General features: G+C 36.6%; 1 protein-coding gene across 3 annotated transcripts; it reads left to right on the forward strand.

Moving 5' to 3' along the window:
- The first annotated feature begins 1,599 nt into the window (after window positions 1-1,599).
- On the forward strand, window positions 1,600-10,178 carry zbtb41 (zinc finger and BTB domain containing 41). 3 transcript variants are annotated; one of them, XM_088598443.1, is made up of 11 exons: window positions 1,600-1,664; window positions 2,623-3,769; window positions 4,047-4,254; window positions 5,078-5,147; window positions 5,487-5,634; window positions 5,860-5,989; window positions 6,256-6,351; window positions 6,611-6,717; window positions 7,426-7,531; window positions 7,751-7,839; window positions 8,636-10,178. In XM_088598443.1, the coding sequence occupies exons 2-11, from the start codon at window positions 2,647-2,649 to the stop codon at window positions 9,280-9,282; spliced, it is 2,724 nt and encodes a 907-aa protein (XP_088454569.1). In that variant the 5' UTR covers window positions 1,600-1,664; window positions 2,623-2,646; the 3' UTR covers window positions 9,283-10,178. The 3 variants fall into 3 exon arrangements, with proteins under 3 accessions (XP_088454569.1, XP_088454570.1, XP_088454571.1); XM_088598444.1 differs by having other exon boundaries at window positions 1,651-1,766; XM_088598445.1 differs by lacking the exon at window positions 1,600-1,664 and adding an exon at window positions 1,785-2,067.
- Window positions 10,179-13,668: the final 3,490 nt, after the last annotated feature.

Consider the following 13,668-nt stretch of genomic DNA (forward strand, 5'->3'; position numbering starts at 1 on the left):
ATTGATCGGTACAGAGGCGGCAGATTTCTATGGACCAATATGGCCTCTATGGACCAGGGTGCTTTTATTTCTTATCTTAGGTCACTGTACCACAGGAAGTGCAATCATTTGCATGACAATTATTTAACTAAGGTCACTACAACTTAGTCATTCATGATGCTGTAGTACTGTTTATTAGAACAAGAGTACTAAACCCAGCGTTCTGGATACATTTTGGGCTTGCACAATACGATCTCCCTAAATTTGCCCCTTAATTAGAATGGGAAAGTAATTTCTCATTTCTCCACCTGATTACTGTGTAGAGGCACTGCTGGTGCATAATGGCTGGTATGTACTGCATCACCCACATGAGTGCTGTGCTTCAGAAGTGAGTGTAATGTGTCCCCTCCTATATGTGAAACACTTTGGGATCCTCTGGTATTACAAAAATGCAAACAATAGTTGTTATTATTATTTTGAACCATTTAAATCAAATTCAGAGTTCTCTGAATCATGAAGACTAAGGTCATTCCAGACATCCTTCATATGCCAAAATGGGCCAAAATGTATTGCAGGATTCCTAGAAGTATCCTGCAGGGCTCCTTCATGACTATTTTGTATTCTCTGTGAAATTAGATCCTCAAGTGGTTGCCTCTGGGATTCTTAAAGAAGTCCTGTGGGTTAGTTGTAGGACCTCTTAAGTATCTGCATCACGATCTAAAAAGAACACTAGTTAATATTGAGATTTGTTTTTACAACAGGTTAATATAAATAGTTTATGATATATGGAGTAAAAATATCTAACACCTTTCAAATACTATTTGTATTCGGAGTTTACTAACTTTACAGCATTATGAAATAATGGATTTGTCATGCATTTCTGGGTTATCAGACTCATTATTCTAACTAAACGTTATATGTTTCCTGGTTCTAGATAAAACCTTTGAAGAAATCCACGAAATTCCCTAATATTATTTTGTCCCTGTTTCTAAGTAAAATGACTACTGAACCATTCTCAAGCGCTTTTGTGAATGAATGTTCAGGTATTAACTGTTGCGCTCGAACTGTGTTGTACATTTAATCCTAATAAGACTGAGTAAACCAAATATGTTGTATCTGTATCATATATCTAACCTTTATGACAAATCATTTGTGTAGAGAGGGAGCTCATATTATAAATGTTTTAAATTGCACGTTTTAAATTAAAGGCTAATTTAAAGGAATCCAAGGAAACAAACGAAAACAAAGGTGCTTCTATCACTTAAAGGATTACAGACGGTCTCTTTTAACTACCGATACCGTGTCTGAAACAAATTTCAGGGAAAAATTAGAAACATTCTATCGTCAACAGTAACCTAATCCATTAATTTAAAGGAATGAAACGTCAGTCTTGCAGCCTTTCTTGTAGTTTTATTTTATACCCTTTGAAAAAGAACTACAAGATCCATAGTTCCGTGCAACAACAAAATATTCTTATGCGCCAAATAATTTAATATTAGCGTATTCCACATTGTGAATTATTTCTATCTAAGTATACACTCTTATGAAACAAAATATGTTTCGGCTGCCTAAATTTCACAATGTAGATGTTTTCATAATGAAAACCATAATACGCCGGTCGACCAATAGAATAGCAGGTTATTGCGATGTTGTTTTTTTGTGTGTGAAAAAAGGAAAATAGAAAGGTGGGGCTTTTTGTCTTATTTTGGAAATAAATATTTACGTTTTTATGTTCAGTTATGTTACTTTGGGAACTTAGTAATCCTTAGTTGATTCAAAGTGTTAAGGTAGGAAATGTCCAGAGTTTTCCTTGAAATAACTTAATTTTAATAAGTTGCGTTGCGTCGTTTGTCAGTGATCTCCCCTTACGGGGGGCCCGTGGGCTTGAAAAGGGGGTCCACAGGGAGGGTAACGATTTGGAGACAGAGCATCGTTGCATTAGATCGACAGCTAAAGTCGTAAATTTTTTTAGTTCGGTCTGAAATCTCCATTAAAATCAAAAAGTCCTACGCAGGGCACACAGTTCAAAATAAGCATTTCAAAGTAAATGTATTTAGAATGAAATGAGAATAGTTTCATAAGGCACAGGTGAGGACGACATTCTTCTTAGCCACAATTTCTAATACTATTTAAGTCACACTTGTATGTATAAGGTGTTAATTAGAAAACAATTATTGTAGGCCTGGATATACGCATACGAAGATATGCAAGTCGATTATAATTCTAGGTAAATGACAATGACAGTGACAACGAGCATGGTATACTTCTAAACAGAATCTTGATTACTTGAAAAATTAGTGTAAACACCTACACAATTTGTTTGAAATTATGCTCTCGTAAATTAAACATGTTCAATACGACAGACACGGAAACGGTAGCAACACAGAAATACGTTAGCAAGGCATAGTTGTTCTAATAAGCTGTTAAAACAAGATTTTTATAGGCTATAGATAGAAGTTTAAACATCGCAGTGTATAGTCATGTTTAGTCCAATTTAGTCCTGTATTATGCACTACCTTTTATTTACTACTAAAAACTAGTAGTACTAAAACTAGTTTTAGTTTTTCGTATTTTTGTGCTTCCCCAGAGTAGTTTACGCAATCTAGATGCTGCAATAGCTGACATTGTTTATTTGTTTTTCAGGACTGTGAGAACACATCTAAGGAAATGAAAAGAAGACAGAATTTATCACAAAATGTTAAGCAAAAGAGGACTATGAGCCTCACAACTGAGAAAGAGACTTCTCCAGGTTTATTGCCAAGTGGCAATAGTATCATTGTGGCCACTACAAAGAAACAACTGAAAAATCCAAGCAGCCCTCAAGAAATGTCATTGCAGCAAAAAAAGCATTTCAGCCACACACAGTACAATAGTGATTTGCTTAACTTTTTAAATGATGACCGACAAAAGACGCCATCTTTCTGTGATTTGAACATTATTGTCAGTGGAAAGCAATATAGTGCACACAAGGTGGTGGTTGCGTTTGGCAGCAGCTATTTCCATGCTCACTTGAGTAAAAATCCAAATATTAATCACGTGACGGTGGATCACGTGGCAGATTCTGTGTTCCAGCATTTATTGCAGTTTTTGTACACATCAGAATTTCTAATTCATGACAGTGAAATCCCCTCTCTTCTTGAAGCAGCCAAGTTTCTTGATATGATTGAAGCTGTGAAGGTGCTAAGCAGCAAGGAGTATTCAGTAGTTTCACTGCATGAACAAGAAGTTGCAGAAGAAATACCTTGCAGTGAGTCATCACAAACAGCATTAGAGTCCATCTCTAAGATTCCTAGTAATAACCAGTGTACTTTCTGCAGTCGAACTTTCTGCTACAGAAAATCATTAGAAAACCATTTGGCTAAGTCTCATAACAAGGGTGAAAAGTCCGAAGAAGATTGCCGAAATTCAGAAACAGACTCACTCCAGACGACAAGAAGGTCTGCACGAACCCGGAAGTGCCCAGCAAAGTTTGACCAAATCGACAATGAAAGTGGCAGCTTGTCGGATGAAAACAGTCTGAGCAGAGTCTTCAGTGAGGATGAGAAATCTAACCCCACTGAAATGGAGGACAGTGAGAATGTGTCTGATGAGGAGGAAGATGCTGAAAATGAGGAAAGTTCTGATGAAAGTGGAGCAGAACATCAGAGTAACAATGAGGAAGAAGATCAGAATATTGATGCTGAGGTCCCTGATCATGATTACCCTGAAGGACTGGCTCCAGTCATCATTCACAGCGCTAACAGGAAAACTCTCAAATGCCCTAAGTGTAATAAAACATTTGACAGAGCAGGTAAGAAACTCCAGATTAGGCGAACCAAAACAAAATTTGTCTGTGGGTGGTCAAAGCTACTGATTAAAGAAACATGTCCATATTGCCATGCTTAACTTGTGATTACTCTTGGACAGAACCTGGTATTTGAGTCTTGCCTTTAATAGTTTTCAATGGGGTCCTGCTCACCCACATCTTGATGCGTATCATAATTTCCTTTCATGACTGGTTCAAAAGAAAGTTTGAACTGCAACCTTGTATGTGACAGGTACGTGAATTGTATTTTTTTGTTTTACAGGAAAGTATGAAAGTCACACCCGTGTTCATACAGGAGAGAAGCCTTTTGAATGTGATATTTGCCATCAGTGTTATTCAACTAAGTCAAACCTAACTGTTCACAGGAAGAAACATAACAATGAAGCACCCTTTCAAAAAAAAGAACACAAGTGTCCATTCTGTAATAAGCTACATGCAAGCAAGAAAACTCTAGCTAAGCATGTTAAGAGGTAAGGATTGCTGTGCTTTAAATAGAAATCCTAGAGTTATCTCTTGTGTGTTTTGTGGTTTGAGTAAAAGCCATCATTATGCAATCTGTAGATACAGTATGTGCTATAGACAGCAAAACGTTAGAAAAACAACTTTTGGTCTGTAGAAATCTTTTACGTTATGTCTTTCCTAATATTTATGCTTGTTTGGCAGCTTCAGGCAAGCACTTATCAAAATGTTTGTGTTCACTGGGATTCTTTGAAACACTGCTGGATTTTAAAACTGCCCTTAAATTGAAAAAAATTAATATGTAAATACTGGAAACAACAAAAGCTACTCAATTAAACTGCACCATTGATTGCCCTCTTTAGAAATATGAACATGGATTACTATGAATATACACGTTTATGGTTTATATTGTTGCTGTTTGTAAAAAAAATGTGTATTTGTCATTAATAGAATATCTACAGTGAAATGAAACATTTAAACAAATCATTAACACTGTTCACTTTGTGATACGGTCTGGTGGTTAACTAACAGTGAACTGCTGATCAGTATTACACATTGACAGTGCATGGACACTTATCACCAGTTTTCATTTTGGCAATGGCATTATGTTAAATTCACTCATTAATCTTTCAGTTTAAAAATACAATTCTCTTTTGAAGTATTCCAGTGAACTCCGATCCATATGCTCACCACTTCATTGTCACTGATAACTTTTTTATTTACAGGCAAAGAATGCTATCTAAGTTTTTTTTTCCCCTGAATTAAGAGCTGATATACATTTTAAAGGATCTTTGCATTACATTTGGCTTTACTTGTTTGATTGCTTGATTTTAGGTTTCACCCAGATCACATTCAGGAATTTCTTTCTATGAAGAAGAGAAAGAGTGAAGGATGGAAATGTGATGTAAGTCATTTTGCATTATCCTTGGTCCAAACCATATGGACCATAATGTTGCGTATGAGTTGTATTGTGTAATTGTGATTGTACAATTAAAGTACAGATGTTAAGGATTTAAATCACTGCACACATGTGTTCTGCTAATTGAATGTCAGCTTTAATGAAGAAAAAGCCAAGAATGCAATGATAAAAATAGGTCAGCATTTATTCTGTTCTACTAATTAGTTGAGATCCTTTAAACCATGTAGCCAAAAAGAGATGCTGGTGAAGATGGCCTGATTAGTTTTTAGAAAAAATCAACTATTTTATTGATACTAACATTTTTTTTTCATGGAATTTCTTTAGATTTGCAACAAATCCTTTACACGTAGACCACACTTAGAGGAGCATATGATCCTTCACACACAAGACAGACCCTTCAAATGTTCATATTGTGATGACCACTTCAAGTCAAGATTTGCAAGACTAAAGCATCAAGAAAAGTTTCATTTAGGTAAAAAAAAATACTATATACATTGTAATTTAGTTAATTAAAAAATTATGTTCCTAAAACCTGTGCCATTTTAGAAAAGGAAGATAGACTATCACAGAGTTACCTGAATATTAAAAGAAAGGATGGTATAGTTAATAAGTAATTCATACATAATTTGAAGTATATGTAGAAATTTGTGTGCAATCATTTTTTTCTGAAGTTTGAAATACAATGACTGTGATTTAGGCCCGTTCCCATGTGACATTTGTGGTCGACAGTTCAATGACACTGGAAATCGAAAACGACACATTGAATGCACGCATGGGGGAAAAAGAAAATGGACATGTTTCATTTGTGGAAAATCTGTCCGGGAAAGGTAGGTCAAAAACCTGCATTCTCAAACAGTGAACACATAAAAAGAATTAAAGTAATGAGTTTGCAGCATGCTGCTTTTAAGTTGCTTTTAGTTCTTGATTAAAATTCAGAAATGTCAGCTGTTGTGGAAAAACACTGCTAATCCATCAAACAGAAGAAGATATTATTCAGCAAATGAAAAACCAGAGCTATGTTGACTTGCTTTATGGTTTGAAAAGGGGTTTTTATTAGTTAACAACAACCTAAAATGCTTTTCTTTCTGTACAGGACAACACTGAAGGAACATTTGAGGATTCACAGTGGAGAAAAACCTCATCTTTGCAGTATCTGTGGACAGAGTTTTCGGCATGGGAGCTCCTATCGGTAAATTAAAATTATTTTTGTAAGAAAAGAGCTCAAACTGTTTGTACACTTTCTATTTGGTATATTACAATCTGCTTGTGAGAAAATGAGGTGCTGTAAAAGAAAAAATGTTCTGTGTTGGAGGAATAAGGTTTTATACCGTATTGTAGTACAACAGTATTTGTGTTGTTGAATTTATACTATGTTCCTTTTGAGTTACCTGCAGGTCTTTTTTCATAATATAATTGCAATATTGTAATGTTTCTTTATTCTCCAACAGGCTTCATCTTAGGGTCCACCATGATGATAAGCGATATGAATGTGATGAGTGTGGTAAAACTTTCATACGACACGACCATCTCACAAAGCACAAGAAAATACATTCAGGTACATAGATTTCAATGTTTCATAAGATAATATTTAAACATCTTTAGTTGGTGTGTTCATTCAGAAAAGAGTGGAATGTTTCTCATTTGGATTGTGGTGATGAAAGTCTATAAACTGTGGAGTCTTCAGTAATGACACCCATTGCCCTTTACTTTACCTGCAAAGCAGATGTGAGTCTGGTCAGTACCTGGATGGGAGACCTCCTGGGAAAAGCGAAGGCTTCTGCTGGAAGCGGTGTTAATGGTAGTAGGTGGTGTAGTGAGATGTAAAACCAAGGTCCAAATCCCAGGGTGTTTCTCGATACGAGTAAGGGTTAACCCGGCGCCCTGGCCAAATGTTTTTCCTGACCTTTACCAATCATGGCCTTCTAATCCCATCTATGAATTGGCTTCATCACTGATAGCTGATGTGTGGTGAGTGTACTGGCGCGCTATGGCTCCCGTTGGATCATACAGGTGGATACTGCACATTGATGGTGGTGGTGGGGAGTCCCCATTACCTGTAAACTGCTTTGAGTGAAGTGTAGAAAAGGGCTATATATATGTAAGCTATTATTATTATTATTATTATTATTATTATTATTATTATTATTATTAGGGCAAGTGTGGGCATTCTGATGGCTGTCGGGGTTTTTAAAATGATATGATAGCCATTTAACAGTAATCACCATGCCAGTGTATTAGAACTGTATCAACTGGTGCTTTGCAGGAGAAAAAGCTCACCAGTGTGAAGAGTGTGGCAAGTGCTTTGGCCGTCGGGATCACCTTACTGTTCATTACAGAAGCGTTCATCTAGGTGAAAAGGTTTGGCAGAAGTAAGTAACCCAGCTGAGGAAACTGAATACCTTTTGGTTTAGAATCAAATTTGTGAATACCAGTGCCCATTTGGTTCAACAGTGTACAGTATGTGGACTAAATAAATGCGATACTTATATTGAAATATAGTTGTAGGTATAAATACAATAGGTTACATAAAGTAGTGTGATTAAATGCATTAACTATGTCTTAATAGATCATAACATGTTTTTTAATAGATATAAAGCAGCCGTCCACCAATGTGAAGTTTGTAAGAAAGAATTCAAAGGAAAGTCAAGCTTGGAAATGCATTTCAGGACGCATTCAGGTAATGCATTTTGAATATCATGCGTACTGTATTCTTTTTTATGATATTTTGATTGATGTAAAGAGGATATTGGAACATAGAGGTGAGTATGTCTTGTCTGCTTAAACCTTTCTATCTTGAAATAATTGATGATGTTTGTATTTAAAAACCTAGCAATGAGAAATTTAAGCATTGATTTTTCAATGAGTTGATTGATGTCATGTCAAATAATAATAAAACTGCAGTGGTTGGGCCCCAAAAGGGTCGTTCTGTGGCAAGTAAACAAACAGTGCATCAAGACATTTCAATTTTTGTTAATTAAAAATGTAATTAAAATATTTTCGTAACTGGTAAATCTTTAATTAGAATTGAAAATGCCCTGAAAATGCACTAATGCCTGTCATAAAAAATCAAAAAATGTTTCACAGTATTCAGCAAAATATCATGACACTTTTCATCCATATTGGACATGTATGGTATTATTCTCACAAACCTTGTAAATTGGACGAATTTATAAAAACTAAACTGACATACAACCATTTCTTGCAGCTCCTTTGTAGTATAGAAACAATAATACAGTACAATTTCTACAGCTTCTAGCATCTTTTTTGGAGAATTTGAGACTGCAGTAGAGGTCCAGAAGAGTTTTACATGTGTGCTTTAAATTGTCTTAAAAATTAGTTTTATGACGAATGTTTTCCATTTTTGCAAAGCTCTTTGAAATATTAAATGATTTAGTCTGGCTCACAAAAGAAGTGGTTGTTCTTAATAATACCTTTGAATACTTTTTAATACCTTACAATGTCTTGTTTTAAAGGGGAGAAACCTTATAGATGCCACATTTGTAATCAGATGTTCAGAATTAAGAAGACTTTAACGAAACACATGGTGATTCACTCAGATGCACGCCCATTCAACTGTCCGCATTGCAGTGCCACATTTAAACGGAAAGACAAGCTGAAATACCACATTGATCATGTCCATGGAACCAAAGCTGCAGAACAGCCAACAGCAGATCAATTGGAGGACAAAATGGTTTCTTTGCCTGTGCCATACGACGACAAAGTCTATCATCCTGAGCAGTCCAAGGTCTATCGGCCCGAACCAAAGACAATACTGCAAAATGTATCCTCAGACGTATGTGTGCCTGTGACACTTGTCCCAGTTCAGATGCCAGATGTTTCCAGCCAGACTGATCTTGTAAGGCACACTACTCCTCTGCCTGCCCAGTCACATAACATCCTCTCTCCACAGCCCCAGGGTCAGCAGACAGAGTACCAACCAGCTACAGATCTGGTCTTTCTAGAGAAATACACTCTAACTCCCCAGCCAGCAAACATTGTTCATCCAGTTCGTCCTGATCAGATTTTAGATCCCCGGGAGCAGTCTTACTTGGGAACTCTGCTAGGACTTGATACCTCTGCAGCTGTACAAAACATATCTAACTCTGACCATGGTCAGTAACATGTTTATAGTCGTGAAATGTACAGTAAAGGTACTTGAATCCTACATGTTCTCTTTCTATTCAAAATAAGGTCCTTGCACATCCTCGGGCATGAAAAACATCCCATGGACTAGTTAAATTTCGTCTCTTCAAAATGTGGTCTTTTTTGTTTCGTATCCTGAAATCCAAAGAATTATTTCTTCCTTTTTTATCCACTATCTTACCCACTACCCACTACTAGAGGATAGAGGATGGATAGTGGATAGTGAAAATACACTTTTTATAAAATGTCAGTATCTTCACTGTTTGTGATTGGGAATGCTCAAAAGAAATCTGAAGGTTTTAAAGACAGTATTCAGTATTGCAGTGGACCATGTGAAAGAATTTGCAAACCAATTCCTGCATGGTGATAGTGATTCTTTGTAGCTGAAATGCTTTTATTCCTGATTATATAAACATTTAGTTTTAGGTTCAGAATTCCCATCTTGCAAGGCTAGTTTGGAGCTATCTGATAATTCCACAAATCTCTGCTGGTGCAGAGAAAGCTATGTCTGAATGAGGATGGGTATGTTCAGTGCAGAGACAGAATGATGCAAAACATCATTGTAGGATGCTTTGGATTTGTTGATCTAACAAGACAAAGACTTTGATATGGTAATACCCAATATGTACTGTATGAATGTTATTGTATATTAATGGCATTTGAAACAATAACTTAACAATGCATTTATTAAAATGAGCGCTTTAAATGTTGTTTTATACATGTTCATGTTGTGTTACAGCATGATACGTAAGATTAAAATTTCACAAACCATGAAATCCAGACATTTTGAACTCTTATTATTGTGAAATTTACAATAATTAACCAAGCATTTGGTAGGATCATATAAATAAAGCAGTTACTTTTAACTTTGAATGCATCCCAAAAATATTATTTGCCTTTTGTGGTAAATGTAGCCATTTTCTTTGTGTTAGATTTTGCCTTCAGTTCTGACTCTGTCAGGCCATGCCTCAGTCTCAAGACAAGACTTATCCTTTGATGAGGCTTACCTGACTAAGCAGCTCGTCTTTATTTGTTACTCAACATTTTGACAATATCTGGAACCTCCCTTGCCCTGCTTTAGTTCACTGCTGAGAGATATCTTTTGCTACTTTTCAAAGTTGACAGGTTTCTTTTTCTGTCTTTTCTCTTCCTTGCCTTTTCTTCTTTCACTGGAGGCATAGACCTTACCAGCACAACAGGGTACATACAGTAGGTGGAGCTCTCCCACTCCCTGCCAAAAGCTCAGTGGATTTTGAATAGCTGTAGGGCCCTCTAGTGGTAGGTGCAAACAAGGTCTCGTGCCTCGTTGCAAATTTCTGGCCCAGAACGCCTTGAGGTATTGAGCCATTGAGCCTGCACACGTGACTGCGTCTTTGAGGTCTCAGGGTTTTAATCTTCAGTGCATATTTAAACTCCCAGACATCTTGAGCTTAAAACATGTTTTGCATTCTTGAGATCTTGAGACAGGGTTTTTTATATTTTCATAATATTCATTAAACCTGGGAGATCTTAACCTTTTGAGGTCTTCTCGCAGTCTCAGGTCTTGATACAAACTAGAGGCCTTGACAGGGTCTGCCTAAATTAGGCCTAAATGATGTCTTGTAGTGGATTTGTATTCCTGAAAGTTTTGAAAGAACTGGATTACGATCTCAAGATCTTAATAGGGACTTGAGATTCAACATGGGACCTGGTTGCCTTAAGTACTCAACGTAAGCCTTTACTTTTTGGGGCCTGGAGTAGAGAATGTACCCTAAACTACCCTGAATCTGTGGCAAAAGATGTACCCCTGGCATGTCTATGAGCCTGACTGGTTCAAACCAGTTTTAAGTCCTCGAATATTGTGTTCCAATTCACACCTGGAAACTTTCTCAGCTGTCCAATATATGGTGAATGTGAGACCATTGTACTCACTGCCCTCCCAGCTGTGGTCTGCATGAGTCCAAGTGTCTTTACCTACTGTGCAGTGATGCAGTACCGCTGTGGGACCTTCCAGTGGTGTCAGACATGCATTTCAGATCTCTTCGGTTTGCAGACTTGTGTTTTCTGTTGCTCACTCCTCCTGGTATTAATGTTCTGCCAGCTTTTGAAGATGGATATCTTTCAGTTCCCCACATTTAGTTCCAAGAGCAGGTACTGTCTCCTGTTGGAGTACTCCCCATCAGCATGTACCAGGCAGCACCCATCAGGGCATCTGACTTGCTGATTATATGTCATAGACACAGCATGACCTCTTATGGGATTCAGGGCCTTTCAGTCAGGCTCTGTATTCCTTTTATGTCTCTCCATCACTGTTATCTTGGGCCGCTCAACTTCGTCATTCCTCAAGAGATAATTACATTTCACCTAAAAGGGTAAGCAGAGTTGGTTACTTGCCAACTAAATGCAGTCATTATCCTTCTGGCTCATTAATATTGGGATTCAGAAGGTTGCAGGTTTAGCAAAATATTGTGATGAGCTGCTGTGTTGTTGCATCATGGGGTGATGTATCAGGGTTCAATTTGAACATCTTCACAGAACATATTGCTAAAAAAAAGGGCAAAAGTGCTGAAGGCACCTCTCACCAGGAGGTAATAACTACATTTCTTTTCAGTGAACTAAGATTATGGTAACCTTGCTTTTTTCTAAAATGTGAAATACCAAATCTCAATGTGTGAGATATATGACATATTATTAGGAGTCACCCCAGTAGAAGTGTAGTTATGTGGCTTACAGTATATATTTGAAAGTTTAATGTCTTGAAGATGTTATGTTCAAATATTTGTTTTTTTAAATAACATTCCCAACTGTAGCTTGCATGTATTGTTTTTTTTTAATGTTGATGATTTTAACAGATTTGCTGCTACATTTTATACTCTGTTGTCAATGATATATTTCTTAAATGCTTCTCTCATTATCAAATGTAAAGATGTATATCATTCTGAATTTCGGATGCATATGTGCAAATAAAAGTTTTTTAAAATTATTTGATATTTTCGTATTTACATTTTCCAGTTATCTCCTGAATCACAACATCCTCTTTCAAAAATAAGAAACTCTGAAGTAACACTTGTTTATAGCAGTAAGAAACATTACAAAGAATGGTATGGAAATGTTTTCTTTTATACTATTTATAAAATATATATATATTGTATATATATATACAAGCTTCAGTATATAAATGCACAATCTTTTACTTAACCTGAAACCTTTACTTAAGGATCCATATGCAGTTGTAGTCTGTTTTTAAAAAACTATAATTCTCATATGCCTCATAAATGCTTCGATGTGTAGTTTGCAACTGCACACACAAGACAAAAATGCTACTAAATGTTCCCTGAATGTATTGTAACACCCCTACATTGATCCAGGAATGTAATAATAACTTAGTCTTGACAACGAACTCAGTGGCACTTGGATTGTAAAAAATATATATTCAGTTACATTTTCAACAACTATACTTCAACTTGACTGTACTGTTACAATCTTGTTAACTAATCTTGCCAAATTTCCATAGGTTAAGGAAATTGGAGACTGCAAAAAAGATTATCGCCTTAGTATTGATCAACCAGTAGATGGCACTCTTCTCTCTGGACATTGTTTTAAACAACTACCCCGATATGGCTAGCAGGGACACCTGCTGAAAGGTGCTGTCCTTCATGAGAGATGGTAAACCGAGGTCCTGGCTACCTGGTAATTAAAGACAACTTGGCACTGTTCATTAGAGTAAGGGTGATAACCCTGGTGACCTGGATAAATTCCACCCCGTGCTTTCATAATCTGATATATCCAATTCACACTATATTCAGTTGATAGAGAAATTTCTCATTGCTCTGCTGTGTGGCGAGTCAATGGTCACAATGCGTCAGACAGGTGCTGCTCATTATTTGTGAATGGAGCGGGTCCCTAGTTATACTGTACATTATGCGCTCTGGGATGCTGCGGAATGAAAAGTGACTTTTGCATGGAAGATGTTATTACCTCTAACATTAATATTAGCGATTTATAGGTAGGCTCATATTTTAAATTAGCGTTCAGCGTTTCTTGTTTAAAAGATTTGAAAACTTTGTTCTTTCGTTTTCAAAATTACTCCAAAGGCAAATTAATAAAAACAGTATTCGGCATTCAATTGCTGTGAAGCATAGCTGATTTAGAGAGCCCCGAAAGACTCTTCCGCCTGTTTAATCTTTTTTCTTTTACGACTCTGGTAGTTTGTGCAGGCGTGTATGATCTCACCATCATCTAAAACATCATCTTAGCTGAACATGAGAGAAGTAATGGAATTCATTATTTCAGTCCTAAGATATTGGCAGGTATAGGCGGTTATTGAAAGTGATTTACTGATGATATTATTAGCTGGGTGTGAGGTACACGCATTGTGTCGCGT

Source organism: Lepisosteus platostomus, chromosome 11, assembly GCF_059453375.1.
Source record: "Lepisosteus platostomus isolate fLepPlt1 chromosome 11, fLepPlt1.hap1, whole genome shotgun sequence".
Classification (NCBI taxonomy): Eukaryota; Metazoa; Chordata; class Actinopteri; order Semionotiformes; family Lepisosteidae; genus Lepisosteus; species Lepisosteus platostomus.